Source organism: Nicotiana sylvestris, chromosome 1 (genome assembly GCF_000393655.2).
Source record: "Nicotiana sylvestris chromosome 1, ASM39365v2, whole genome shotgun sequence".
Classification (NCBI taxonomy): domain Eukaryota; kingdom Viridiplantae; phylum Streptophyta; class Magnoliopsida; order Solanales; family Solanaceae; genus Nicotiana; species Nicotiana sylvestris.
The window spans coordinates 166,708,190-166,723,862 of NC_091057.1; the positions used below are offsets into that span (position 1 = coordinate 166,708,190).

General features: G+C 39.7%; 1 protein-coding gene and 1 pseudogene across 1 annotated transcript; one reads left to right on the forward strand and one right to left on the reverse strand.

Annotated features, from left to right (window-relative positions):
• Window positions 1–274: 274 nt before the first annotated feature.
• On the reverse strand, window positions 275–11,949 carry LOC104213329 (uncharacterized). The gene is made up of 10 exons (XM_009762819.2): window positions 11,612–11,949; window positions 10,334–10,439; window positions 8,974–9,034; window positions 8,549–8,838; window positions 4,125–4,264; window positions 2,905–2,979; window positions 2,336–2,426; window positions 2,032–2,235; window positions 1,267–1,311; window positions 275–711 (listed from the first exon to the last, which is right to left on the reverse strand). Exons 1-10 carry the CDS (start codon window positions 11,825–11,827, stop codon window positions 626–628), a joined length of 1,314 nt encoding a protein of 437 aa, XP_009761121.1. The 5' UTR covers window positions 11,828–11,949; the 3' UTR covers window positions 275–625.
• On the forward strand, window positions 5,291–5,882 carry LOC104213321 (large ribosomal subunit protein eL21z/eL21y-like; annotated as a pseudogene).
• Window positions 11,950–15,673: the final 3,724 nt, after the last annotated feature.

The following is a 15,673-nucleotide window of genomic DNA, read 5'->3' on the forward strand; positions in this document are numbered from 1 at the left end:
CAGACCAGTTTGTGCTTTCTACGGCAAACAAAATGGGACTTCCCATTTTTCCATTTTTGCTTTGGACTGAAAACGAAAAAGAATCTTCTTTTTTCTAAAAAATAAATAAATTGATGACTAATAAAATGAACAAGCAAATCACTTTCTACTTCATACAGTAAGGAAAACAGAACTTCCTATCCACTTATATATTTCTGACTGAACAGAAAAGAGAACCTCTGTTTTAAATAAGTTGATGACAAACCAGAAGAAACAAGTATACTTGCAAGAAAAATGGAACTTAAGAATATTTTTTGGTCTTTTGATTTAAAACAGAAAAAGTACCTTTTCCAATTCTAAGCTCTAAAATAGATCACCAATGCCTAGAGAAAACTACTACCCATTGTATTTAACATCAAATTTTATCTCAAAATTTTCCTCTAGCTTAATACACGCTGGTTATATCTCTCTTTGCATAACAAAAACTCTCAAAAGATGTATGCACTCATCCTCTAACTTAGGCTGTATTCTGCTCTTCTGACTTGTACTGTATATATTTCGTCAGTCCCCTTGTGATCTATTAGTTCAAAAACTGGGTGAGACATCAAAAGCTTGTCATTCACGGGGAAAAGGCTCTGTCGCTTGTTCACGATGCATTCAGGGATGGAGCTGCCCACAACTTTACTTTCTTATCGACACTGGCTGTGGCCAACACCAGAACTTGCTTGTCACCTGATACATAGTTACAACAACAAAAACAGAAACAACTTAATATTGTTGGACCGTTTGGGGAAAGCAATTGCTGCCATCAGAAACCCTAGCTAAAAGCACCCCATGAATTAAAGCCCTGATGGTTATTAAGCTACAATTTTTTCAACATAAGTTTAATGGTAGCTTCCTCCTAAACCAGTTGGTCCTACTTTTTAATTTTCATTTTCACTCCAGTTTTTCATACTTTTCTCCAGCATAACTATAAGACAGAAACTGAGTCTCATATCTGTACTTGCTAGAATATATAGGAAGAAAATGGAAGATTCAGAGAAGCCACTAAAACTAAGAGGAAGACACATTGAAAGCAAGATTCTAGCGAAAAGAGACCAGCTATTGTTTTACTTAGTGACAAAAGACTTAGAAAGATAAAAGGAAAAAAAGGAAAAAAGCTGATCCACTTTATGACCTAATGTAGACAAGAAATGGAAAAGAGAGAATCACATAATATAAATCTTCTATTTGATAAGGTAAGATCACATAAAATAGAACTTCACTTGGGATTGGGGAGAGATATACCCATTGGAATTTGAGAAGGCGACCATGCCATGTCAGTGATATCACCTGCACAATAAGTGGAAGAATATAAATTTCCAAATCAAGTTAACACAAGTTGATAGCATGGCTGGCATGACTGGGCTACCAGCCACCTTAGATCACCACGATAGTTCAACTTTCCCCTCATTACCTATTAACCTAAGACATCCCCTCTCCATCTCCTATTGACCTAAGACATCATATTGCTTCATACAGAAATCCTACAATGCAAGAAACTATGTAAATGAAGCAGATGTTCTAAGACAAAACTCATGAAACAAACAAGAATAGTAAGCCCAATGGTTCTAACGCAGTGCCTCACAGCACCCTAGGAAAAATGATTCTAACTTAAAAGTATTCATGACTCCTGCGCAAATGCGCAAACCGAAAAAAGAAACACTCATGAGGAATAGACGAGCTATCATAACAATATAGAGCTCAACAGACTGAAAGCTAAGAACTCGCATTATGTGTCACTGAGATTCTAGCTAACACTAAATAAAACTTCGTTGTTCTTTCGATGGGGCGGGGCTGAGAGGATCGAACTTGGAAAATGTTTTTGAAGGATGTATTCCATTCAGGTTCATGTTGTCTAATAGGGAAAAATCAAGAAATTGAACTTTTGCCAAGAACTATAGCTGCTTCAGAATACAGGAAAAAAAAATTCTAGACAGGTTCAACACATACATAGGGATGACAATGGTGGACAGCTTTTGATAAAGGGGCTAAGTAATTTGGAAAGCATACCATCATGTGCCTTTTCAGCTGTGTCCAAAACCTTCCCAGTCTCCGGACATAGCCATTGCATCATTGAACCATGAGTGGTGGCCAATATCTTTCCATCAGGTGATAGACATAAACGATCGTAGTGTAAAGTTGTGCCATTTGCATCCTTAAGGGGAATAGGGAGCACCCTTAATGTCTTGGGGTCCTCGGAAAGATGATAGCGCACTGCAAAAGAATAATGTTGCAGGCAAGTGCCAAAGGAAAATAATTGGACGAGGTAACAATGGTACAGTAACTACTAAGAGCTAGGGAGGGAAAGACATACCATTAATATTCCACACTCTGATGCTACCATCCTTCGATGCAGTAATTATTTGTTCAGAATTCGGGGTAAAGCATAGGCACGTCACGGCACTCTGCACAGAACCCATTAAAATTTTAGACATCAAGCAACAAATTAGCAGCAAATCAAAAAAGAAAGAGATCAATAGCAAAAGTTTATCAAACTAAATGACAGAGTCAGTCGAGAGAACACTGTACACCTATAATAAGAGCAAGATTTCATCCATTAGCTGAATCATGAACATAATGGAAAAGAGATAATCAACAACAAAGTATTTGAAGCTTGAAAAGTCTTTGCTGAAACAGCATATTTCAATTGTTACTCCCTTCAGATTTTTCTAAAATTTCTCCTTTCCCTAAAATATTACTCCAATAATATTTTTCCCCCAAAGTACAAATTAGCACAATGATAAGCCTGTTCACATCTTGTTCACACTAGAACCATCATCAGATACAACTGAATGCAGATCACATTGATCTAACCCTAGAGAAAGATAGAAAAAGAGAAGATGTAAATAGACTTTCATGGCGCAAGAACTTGATATCATGTACCTTATGCCCCTTGAGCTCCATTACCCTTGAAACCTCCTTTACAGCACCATCTTTTGAATACACAATTTCCCAAACCTGTCAACATGATACATAATTCAATCAGGAACTCTTCTTTGATGACATCCAAAAAGCGAGAGAAAATTATGAAAAAATCATTTCCAAGTTGACAAAGGAGCATGACATAAATTGCATCAGGAACTCTTCTTTGATGGCATCCAAAAAGCGAGAGAGAAAATTATGAAAAAATCATTTCCAAGTTGACAAAGGAGCATGACATAAATTGCATAAAAAGAGCATGACATAAATTGCATAAAACTTAAAAGGTCCCAAAACCACACCACATGATATGCAAGCTTTATCAGAATATTTAATCCCCACCCTAAATTTATACAACCTACTTTTCCCTTATAGCTTATTCCAATTTACTTGACTCCCTTGGAAAATGACAAATATCTACAGCCTCCCAGAGTGAAAAATAATACTTAAACAATCTCAATCTCCAACTTTTTCCGGAAGGATTGGAAAGCGTTCAGCTATTCACACAGATTACATAGGAAAATATATTTTTTGGATTCCCCACTGTCTGCCTGTCTGTCTGTCTCTCTTCAATTTACGTAGGCAAACCATACTATTTGGATCCTCCTCCGTGGATGGATGGTGGGTCTACATGGTTCTGAAAGGTGTTCTACACACCATTTAATCATCTTTATCCAAACTTTGGTGCAGCTGCATTTGAGATGACTAGAACCAACTGATGAGCAGTGTCCTAATTTCTTGGATAGATCCACATACGTCCTTTGTTATAACTGGCCTTCCAACAACCACATTGACAAAATCATACATAACAGCCCGACTCACATGCCACACTGCCTGACGCTTGATACAAAACACAATAGGGCAACTGAAAAGAGTGAATCTGTGGAAGTCAACCTTTGTACGTCTCAGGAAACCGCTGGGGGGAAATTTAGCACAGGATATTAGCTTCCACTCTTTGTTTCTCCTATCTACCCTCCCACCCCCTAAACCACTCAAATAATTTTGAACAGAAAAAAGACACTTGAGTTTCTCATCTTCCAATAACTCTTACAACTAACTAGTTTCATAACATTATTTTCCTACTACTTAAACAACATTGAAATTTGACAATAAATGTAAACTCCTGACAAAAGCTTAAAGCAGTTCAGCCTCACAAATGATAAGATTGCAACATCTAACTTCACCTTGACATCAGCAGTAAAAGCTGCAGCAGCTATAAAACGCCCATTGGGAGATATAGCAGCCATATTATTTTTGAGTTGATTAGTGTCAACATTCCCAACAATCTTGCCACTTTTTCCGTGAAAAAGCACAATATCAGTACCTAAAACACCAACAAATACAAAAGCATAGCATTTCAATCATCATTTTGCTCTATGAAAGAAATAGGTTCTTCCACACAAACAAAAAAACAGGAAAGGAAAATTCTGATTGTTAGGATGTTCGTGGATATGAGGATCACAGAAGCAAAATTAGCAACCAGAAAAGAAGAACTACGACACAAAGAGTTATGGAATTCAAGCATTATGAACGAGCTGGTCACACGTCTATGGTCATATCACTAATATCTATCAGAACTCAAACTTAGTATCCACAGTCTAAAGGATTCTTGGAACATCACAACCACATAAAGGTTTAGGGTACACCTTTATGTCATTTCAAATCTATCCACTTTCTTCCAAAAGAATTATAATGTGATTGTGGGATCAGATTGGAATTTTTTTTCCAACAACACCAATTAAAAGCATTGCTTGAAGCAAGATCATTTTTTTAAAACCAAAATTCACAATGAAATCTTAATTAAAGCGATAGAATTTTAAAAGATTTTGCACCATACTATCTTTATCTTAGATTTTGGCAGTTGAATTTACAACAGAAATTTCTCCAAACAAGTCTCTAAGTTACTATGATGATTCGTCCAACAAATACAACAACAAGCAACAGAAGTTTTTATTTCCAGAGCCCAGAGAGAACCAGAAGGGGGAAAAACATGACAAACATCCAAGCCTAAGGTAGTGTTATCAAACTTTATAATTTGGACTAGGTGAAGCACTTTCAACCCAGTTCTATGATCCTCATTTGATCCTACGATCCAGTCAAAACTTAGGATGGTAGGCTGAAACTTGATTTTATGTTTTCTTTTTCCAGATTCATTTTATCCTTGTCTAATAATTTCACATGTAATATATCAACTCATTCATAAAGTAAGTGGTACTATTATATAGTTTGAAGTTGAGGAAACTTTAGCACTTGCAACGAACTGTGTGCGCACATGTGCAAGAAAAATAAATAGTATTGATTTTTCATTCTTATCTGAATTTTACTTCTGAGACTTTGTAACAAGGGAACAAAGTAATTATCAGCACAATGGTAGAGTGTGATTTTTCTTCTCTTCACAGAAACGCACACAGAGCACACCACCGAGGAAAATGCCGGCCGGACATGGATTAAGGTCTTGGACGAGGGATTCAATCTATCGCGCCTTCAGAAAGAAGGGAGTAATCCCTCTTTCCACCTACCTCAGGATCTTCAAAGTCGGTGACTATGTTGATGTCAAAGTGAACGGCGCCGTTCACAAGGGCATGATGTCACCAAGCGTGCTGTTGGTGTCGAAATCAACAAACAGGTTCATAATAAAATCCTCCGAAAGAGGATCCATGTGAGGATTGAGCAGGTTCAACTTTCCCAGTGCTCCGAAGAAGTCAAGGAAAGAATCAAAAAGAACGATCAGCTAAAGGCCAAGGCTAAGGCTATGGGTGAGGTCATCAGCACAAAGAGGCAACCTCAAGGACCCAAACCAGGGTTCATGGTTGAAGGTGCTACTTTGGAAATTGTTCTCTCCCATACCATATGATGTGGTCAAAAATTTGAAGGGAGGCTATTGATTTTACTTTGTTTCTGAGCTTGTTTTTTTCTTCATGTGCTGCTATGCAGTTGAAACTACTAGTTCTTCCCAGCGTCAGTTGTAAAACTCGCATTTTAGTTCCAAATTTTGTTTGCAATGTTAGTAGTTATGGTGGTGAAGAATATCTATTTACTACCTAATTTTTTATGTTGAGTTTGCCAATATTTTTGTTGTTTCAACATTAATTTTCTTCCACACGAGCACTTCATCTGCTAAGTTAATTACCATTTTGTTGTTTACCATTTTCCGGTTGCTATGGGGTTGCACCAAGAATCTGCACTCATCCGTTATTTTTGCGCTGGTGATGGATGCTCTGACACACCATATTCAAGGGGAGGTGCCATGGTGCATGTTATTTTTCTGATTGATGAGACACGAGGCAGCGTTAACGAGAGGCTGGAGGTTTGGAGACAGGCCCTTGAGTCTAAGGGTTTCAAGTTGAGCAGGACGAAGACAGAATACCTGGAGTGCAAGTTCAGCGCCGGGTCGAAGGAAGAGGGCATGGACGTGAGGCTTGGATCTCAAGTCATCCCCAAGAGAGAGTTTCAAGTACCTTGGGTCGGTTATACAGGGGGATGAGGAGATCAACGAGGATGTCGCACACCGTATAGGGGTGGGGTAGATGAAATGGAGGTTAGCATCTGGCGTCCTGTGTGACAAGAAAGTGCCATTGATGCTCAAAGGTAAGTTTAGACCAGCCATGTTGTATGGGGTAGAGTGTTGGCCAGTTAAGAACTCACAGATCCAGAAGATGAAAATAGCAGAAATGAGGATGTTAAAGTGGATGTCCGGGCACACTAGGATGGATAAGATTAGGAATGAAGATATTCGGGAGAAGGTGCGCGTTGCTCCTATGGGTGACAAGATGCGGGAAGTGAGGCTCAGATGGTTCGGGCACGTGCGGAGGAGAAGCCCAGAAGCCCCAGTAAGGAGGTGTGAGCGGTTGGCGTTGGCTGGTACGAGAAGAGGTAGAAGGCGACCTAAGAAGTATTGGGGAGAGGTGATCAGGCAGGACATGGCGTGACTTCAGATTTCCGAGGACATGGCCCTTGATAGGAAGGTGTGGAGATCGAGCATTAGGGTTGTAGGTTAGGAGGTAGTTGATCATATTTCTACTTCCTTCTGGGTGAGAGACTAGCCCGATAGGGTTTTGGCTTAGACTGCTAGTGGTTAATGTTGTGTCCATACTATTTCATAATACCGGGCCTTATTTACTTGTTATTGTTATTGTTTTTCATCTATTTTCTGGTCCTTATGTTGTTGTTACTATTTTTATGATTTCTATTGATGGTACTCATTTATTGTCTTTGTTCGTCTTCTTGAGTCGAGGGTCTTTCGGAAACAACCTCTCTACTCCTCGAGGTAGGGGCAAGGTCTGCGTACTCACTACCCTCCCCAGACCCCACTTATCGGATCACACTGGGTTGTTGTTGTTGACATAATAAGAAGAAATTTATACTGTCAGATGAAAAAAAAATAAAAATAAAAAAAAGACCACCGAGTTCTGGCGTGGAAAGACTTTTGGTGCAGGACTGCAAGTGCTTTTTGGCATTGTAACATTTTCGATCATGATATTGTAGTTAAGGACAATAAGTTAGAGAAGTAGATAATTAACACTTCCAGTAATTAATGATTTCGTGTCTATACCAATACACCCAATTACGAGATAATGCACACAAAATGTTGACATATCAGATATAATGTTCCATGACTTTTTACCTGATTCTCAATGATCTCCTACAATGCCAAGAGGCAGTAAGAATTAAGCATGGCTATTAGAAGAAAATGAATGGAATGTCGGGATTAGAAGGAATTGCTTCAACTGGGAACTTACGAACTTCTTTTGAAGTTGGGACAGTCAAACAACTTAATGGAACTCCTGTCAAGACTCGTATGGACTGCAACTAGCAATGAAAAATTCACTATGAATCATGCTATAAGTCCATGGCCCAAGCAAAGTAGCTTGCTTCAGCTGGGTTTTGTTGCATGATGTCTGTTTAACGCAGAGAAATCTTCAGAGAAAGGGCTTTCATATGTGCAATAGGTAATATTTGTGTGGGTTTAATAATGAAGAAACTGACTGTTTAATTTTGCATTGCATAGTACTAGGCAGACATGTTTTTTAAGATATTTGGTTTGAGGTGGGTCATGCAAAAAACCCTAAAAGTATTGTATTGCTTCTGCAATGAAAGGAAAACTACAAAGCAGCTGACTAAATCTGGATGACAGTTCCAGCATGCATAGTGGGTAGTTTGAACTGAAAGAAATCAAAGATGATTCGAAGAAAAGACTACGGCAATTCAGTATTTAAACTTCACATGCCTTAGTTTATTAGGACAATCGTGTAAGTCTATTGTTGTAAATTGTGAGGACAGTATGTTAGAATTAACTGAAATGTTCGAAAACAGGCCACTGTAAAGGATGGAAAATCTTTGTTAATCCAGCACAAACTTAGTGTTGGTCTTTCGCTGCCTCAATAATACTTTACGTACTGATAAAAATTAAGCATGATAGTCAGGCCAATCACCACTAGCTACAGTATGAAATTGAATAAACCTAAAACTCTGTTATAGAATTCAAAAATCAATATGATACATGACAGCATTCTCATAATCATGCATTCTCCAGCAACAAATATGAAACCATGGAGCTTTTACTATAATTAAGAATCAGGATAGCCATTGAGTTTTAACTCGAGTTTACCTTCAGAACATGAAACAATGATTGTGCTCCCATCAGCACTACCATAAGTTGCTTTGGTACCAACTAGAGTTAGGATCGCTCTCTTGTCGTGAACTTTATGCTGTTCCCATTTGATTTCTGGAAGAGGAAGCTTGGCCTGTTTGGAATCAGTGGCTGCTGTTTTCTCTTCACCATACATGTACAGGGAAGAACCAGAAAAAGCATCGCATGCCACTACAACTGAGGAAGCTTCATCAGCAAATGCAACTGCAGTTGGATGACCTCCAGCAGGCAAATTAATTCTCAGAAACCTGAATAAGATACACCACAGATTAGAGTTAGAAAATTGCACTTAGATTCACACTTAACAATACTAAAGCTTTTACTCGAAGCTTAATAATAACCAAATTACTGTCCTAATAATAATAAGACTGTAAAAATCATACTTAAAGCTTTTGCTCGAAGCATCATCCAACTTGAAGACCCTAACAACCCCGTCACCACAAGCTGCAAGTGGAAACCATTAGTATGGAAGATTGACATCTATCTCCCCCATCCTCCTTCCAAAATATATAAATGGAATGTGAACAACAAGTGATGGAAGATATGCAGAATGTGATTATGTCCTACAATTTAACGCATGTTTTCTTTCATTAAAGAAATTTGTGGATGAAAAATATATTTTGTTAGGGGAAACGGTCTAGACTTGCCCTTGTACTTTGTGAAAAGGTCTAACTTTTCCCTCCGTTAGAAGCTCCACTCATCCATGTCCTCACCATTACAACTTTTTATCTACAGCAGGTAAAGCTCTTTGGAGCGGTACAAAGCTTGCAACTAAATGCTACATCTAGCTTTGACCCAACACGCATTTATATCATACAACTTTTCAGTGATTGTATCAATTGCTTAAAGTTCTCTGGTCATACTTTAATACCTTAACTCTTTTGGAACTTGAATTCTTTCTGCACTGCGTTGTAATACAGTCTTCTTGTGACAAATCGTTTTCCTTATAAAAGAAACTCAATTCATAGCTTCAAGAGGGGGATGTGACACAAAGGAAGAGAATAAAGCAAGACCCCCTCGTGCTAGCTTTAACCTACAATTTTCGGCAAATGGCACCAAGTGTGGAAACAGTAACGCAACCAAAGTGATTTTGACATGAATTATATCTTTCTCACTTTCAAGCACAACTCATTTCCAAGCAACAGCGGTGTGACGGTGTCGTATAAGGTTTTTCCAACAATCATCCTAGTACAATAGCTTTCTTTAGATAACTTTAAATAGAAATGAATGTTTTTATAATCTCACAATTTTTCTAACCATGCACAACATGCTCACGGGACACATATCAGTTCTTCTAGTCTCATCCACATCCACGATGAGGTCTGATCGGTGCAAGCATAATTCTACCATGTGGGTTAGACCAAATTCAACAACGATATAAAAACCCAACATGATAAGTAGGTTGCTCTAAGTAATCTTTAGGGCTTGATTCTCAAAAATTGGAAGGAAAAAAAAAAAGATTGAGCACTATTTGATTAGCATATCAAAGATTGGAAAGTGTGTCCTACAAGGCCTGTCCTTTTGAAAAGGGATCCATCAAGACATTTAATCCTGCAAAAAAGAGAATTTCTCAAAAGAAAATGAAAAGAAAAAAGCTGGTTCCAACATGCATATCTCGACAGATTGACTGTGGCCACAAACAGGCAAATGGAGAGTTGTGCATCTTAGTAGAAGTACAGCGATCATACAACTTGCTTTGTGAGGCTTAGAGCTCAAACAAGCAAATACGTAAACCAAAATTACCAGTTGCCAAAGACTGTGCATTGGGTGAGAAGCAAACTCCAGTGACAATATCCCCATGACCTTTTAGAGTATTCAAGTCCAGTGGGTGATGCCTTTTATTTGCATCCTGCAGAGCACAACCAGTACCAAAAATTACTTTCAGTTGACTGGTCATTGAATACACAGCTCAAGGTCATATCTGTAATGAAATCTAGAAACACATTAACTTGGCTAGTTTGTTGAAATATATTTGGATGAGAAACGAAAGTTGAGTTATTTATTCAACTTGGCTGGTCCGTTGAAATATATTTGGATGAGTAACGAAAGTGAGATATTTATTCAAAGTGTTGAAAAGAAGTGACCTATCACAGCAAAGTGAAGCTGTAGAAGGCAAAAACAGAATGTAGCAAAGTGAAGCTATAAAAGGAAGCTAACTCAAATTTACCATACAACGATTGGGGTCTCCAACTCTAATGAATCTAACCTATATAATGTGCAATGGTTCCTTTGCAGGGAGATGAAACAATATCCAAGAGAATGCCATGACAGCTTTGACTTTTTGGTTAACACATCACAGTAAGCTTCCTATTGCAGTATTCACAAAATTACGAGCTCGCCGAGGACTGTAGGTTTGGCTTTTAGTTACTCATTGGACGGACATCATATTCCTAAAACTGTTATTAGGAATTTGCCAATCTCAGGGGCCGAGATAGAGAGTCAACTATGGGTTCGGCCAAACTCAATTCCAAACCTTGTTATCTTGAAAGTCCGTTGAATATGTACAAATTATTAATTTAGTACCCATTAACTTAAAAGAATTATAATCTCAAACCCATAAGCTTCAAATCCGGGTTCCATATCTGATCTCTAACTAGGCTTTGATAAGCTAAGTTTTTTATGCTTTTTCCCCAGCGAAATGCCCCTAATTGATCTTTGCGGATATCCAGCAATAAAACCTTCAACTACTCATAAGAAGTTAAGACTTTATCAAATCCATACGAGATACAACATCTTTGTACTTCTTGGCTGCTACTAGTCCAGCGCTGTCTTAGTGCTAGGGAAGTTACTTGAATATAAGTTTGTTACTTATCCAGGAAAAAAAACTACTCAGAAAAGGTCTGGTAAGTTTCACATCAATCATATGGTTACATTTCATGGCTTGTATCATTTATATCATTTCACAACAATAAATATTTTAAATAATTTAGTAATAAAGAACATCAACGAACCCTAGAGCCGGGAAAAAAAGAGAGAACTTTTGTGTGTGTATATATAGTAAATGTAAGGGATCATTCATACCTTATGATCGGCGGTGTGAGAATGAGATTTGGCTTGCGATTTCTTCAAAGTGTTCTTCTGAGATTGCTGAGGCTTCGAAGCCTTCTGAATTGTCTCCGGCTGGGCGATAGATTCAACCTCCGATTTCCTCTTCTGGAAATAGTTTCCGAACACTAGAAAAGCAATCACGGTTCCGATAATCACCGATACAATCGCAATCGGAAGCATTGAATCCATTGTTGAATCCTGTGAATCTCGAAAATGGAGTTCTTAGACCGAAATTTTCAAGCCAAGTGTTATCAATTCAGTACGAAGCTGCTGCTCGATGCACGTTGAGTGTGTGTACATTCGCTTTATATATTCCTCTCAGCGTATTTTATAAAATTATATATGGATTGGTTTTCTTTTGCTTTTTTCTTTTTTTGAGGAAAATGATCTCGAGTGAGCTTTGCTGTTTATGATTTGAAAGATATACTTCTATTAGCATTTTGGTCTTGGTTTTCAAACTTGTATTAGTGATTGAATGTAAAAGTATTTGGATTATTAATTAAAATAAGCTTTTGTTCGTAGTTAATTTCCTTAAAGAAAACGTTTAAAACTCCAAATACATATTGTATGGGTACAAATTTGACCGACCTCAACCTATGATGAGTACGACAAACGACCAAGTACCTTCGAATCAGTGTGCCGAGGGAGACGACCTTAAGGCGAAAATCAGCGTCCCGAGGGAGACGACCTTAAGGCGAAAGAAGAAATTGTACGACCCTTGTAGGAGTATAAGCCCATTAGGGGACATTAAGAATATTCCGTCGAATATTCCTTATATTTTATTTCTTATAATTTAGAAGGTTTTCTCGCTAGTATATAAGGGGGAAAAGGGACCCTGTAAAGAGGGGAGGATTATGAAAAACTTATCAATCTTAAACAAAAAGAAAACTTTGCAACTCTCTTCTCTTTACTTATTACCATTCTAGAGATTACTATATTCAGCTACGATTTACCCCTTCATCTTTGATTGATTTGTTCAAAAAAAGTTCTAACATCTTTTGAGTCAAACAATTTGGCGCCGCATGTGGAGATTTCTATAGCTGAAACCATAATTCTCATCTAGATTCTCGAAAGTGATAATTATTTTTCCTCAAGCTTCGTATAAACCAACAATGGCGGGAAAGAAAGCGAGGCTAAAGGCGGTAGCAGATCTCTCGAATAATCTCCTGAACTCCCTCGACGAAGCCGACAGAGAAGACATTGAAAATGCAACACCAAGCGCTACGCTGGAGGGAGATATCTCACCTCTTCCACACGGGAATCTAACGATCTTACACGAAAAGGAAACCTCAACATCCACGGCGGGGGAAGCCCCATCAGCAGTCAAGAGGCTACTAGAAGAATGGTTAACGAGTGCTTTGAGCAACATGCTCAAGAAATCCTTCCAAGGAGACGTCGAAGACGTGCCACCTACAGAAATTGCGGCTCCCGCCGATGAGCCAAGCGCTACACGAACAGGTAACACCCGCACTATTACTAATGCAGGTGACGATGCATCCATGGCCATCTTGAAGAAAATGGAAGAGATGGAAAATGAGAACAAAACACTCCGCGACCAAATGAAGGAACATCAGGAGAGGGTTGACAAAATACCGGGCGCTCCGAAGCTATTACCAAAACGCGATGTGGGTCGATTCGTCAAACAACCATACAACGAAGGGGCTGCTCCTCATCCTATTCCAAAGACCTTCAGGATGCCGCCATACTTGAAAATATATGACGGGACCACGGACCCGTAGGATCACCTAATCCATTATGTTACTGCAGTAAAGGGCAATGATCTGTCAAAGGAACTGGTACCGTCTGTGCTGTTAAAAAAGTTCGGCGAAACTTTGACAGGGGGAGCATTGACATGGTACTCCCATCTACCGGTGCGATCGATATCGACGTTCGAAGAGATGGCGGATAAGTTCGCCACCACCCATGCAGGAGCGAAGAAGGCCGAGGCTAGGGTCAATGACATCTTCGCCTTCAGGCAAATGATGAGTGAGGGACTTCGGGATTTCCTGGCCCGATTCAACAGAGTAAGGATGAGTCTACAAAAATGTGTCAGAAGGGATGGCAGTAGCAGCCTTCCAAAATGGGTTAAACAGGAACGGATCAAAGGCGACCAAAAAGCTACTCAGTAGACTCATGAAGTACCCCCTACCACATGGGAAGAAATCCACAACGCCTATTGCACCGAGGTAAGGGCAGGCGAGGATGACCTGAATGGGCCGCTTCAGCGATTGACATCAGTCCAGACCGAGACAAGGAGAGATCGATATAACGATGGGCGAAGAGATCAACCACCACCTTTCAATCGAGAAAGGCATCAGCCCTATATCCGCACATCTAACCCGCCCCCTCCACGACACGCAGACATCGTGCCGCGACACACTTCACCCTTTCGAAATGAAAGAGGTATGCCTCCACTACTATCTGCTCATAATTTTTGTGTTTCAACTTCAGAAATAGAGTACGCACAGGAGAAACTAGACACGAAGGTGCAGTGGCCGCAAAAGATGAAATCAGATTCGAGCACTAGAAGGTCAAACGTCCTCTGTGAATTCCACCAAGAAAGAGGACACAAGACCGAAGACTGCATAGGTCTACGGCAAGAAGTAGTTAGATGTTGAACCAGGGGTACCTGAAAGAACTGCTAAGAGATAAAGGAAGGGCCAACTTCGCTCGAGGGCTTGACCCATCTCAAGGACCTCCAAATCCACCATCACCAGCGCGTACCATACAAATGATTATTGGCGGCAGCGATGATACGGTAATCAACCATGTGAAGTTTACCACCACGCACAAACTCAAACGGACAGTCGCCCACGAACGGTATGATGACCTCGAAAATAGTATCATCTTTGATAAGTCAGATATCGATGGTTTGTCTTTCCCTCACTATGATGCTTTGGTTATAACTTTATGCATCGCTGACACTGATGTAAAAAGAATTATGGTGGATGACGGAAGCTGTGCATGTATTGTTCACCCGCGAGTTCGCATGCAAATGAGGCTCGAGGATAAAATAATATCGTGTTGCATAACACTAACGGGTTTTAATAATGCAGTATAGCGGACATCCAGAGAAATAGTGCTACCTATCCTAGCAGGAGGGGTTAACCTGGAAATAACATTCCACGTCATGAACCAGGAAACGACCTACAACGCTATCATAGGGCGACTATGGATACACGTCCATGCGAGCCGTCCCCTCAAGCCTCTATCAAGTAATCAAATTTCCCATCCCATTGGGGATATTCAGCATATGAGGCGAGCCGCGCACCGCCCAAGAATGCTACCGGATCGCCCAAGATTGCACACACACCAAGCAGCTAAAAGGGGAAAATGCGGAAGCATAGCAGTCAGCCATGCCGGGCGCCAAACCTGACATACAAGTAGAGGCCATAAAAGATCCTCACATTGTAGAAGCTTGCAAAGCAACCGTAGAAGATTTTGATCCCGTCCAGTTAGATAACACCGACTGCACCAAAAAGGCTTATGTTGGACATAACCCTCGGAGCTAGGTGAGTATCGTGAGTTTTTAGCTAACAACGTCGATTTGTTTGCTTTTCCCCACTCAGATATGCCAGGAATCCCAAGAGAGATCGCCACGCACAAACTGAATGTCGACCCACTTTATCCATCGATATGACAAATAAGGAGGAAGTTCAATACCATAATCAATGAGGTAGTCAGCGAGGAAGTTGATAAATTACTCGCCAACGGTTCCATCAGAGAATCGAAATACCCCTAATGGGTAGCCAATGTGGTCATGGTCAAGAAGAAGAACGGGAAGTGGCGATTGTGTGTCGACTTCACCGATTTAAACAAAGCATGCCCGAATGATCTTTCCCGTTACCCCACATTGACCAACTTATCGATGCAACAGCGGGACACGAACTATTGAGCTTCTTGGACGCATACTCCGACTATAACCAAATTCTAATGGCTGAAGAAGATCAAGAAAAGACCACTTTCATCACTCACCAAGGTACATACTGCTATTAGGTGATGCCATTCGGGCTGAAGAATGCAGGGGCCACGTAT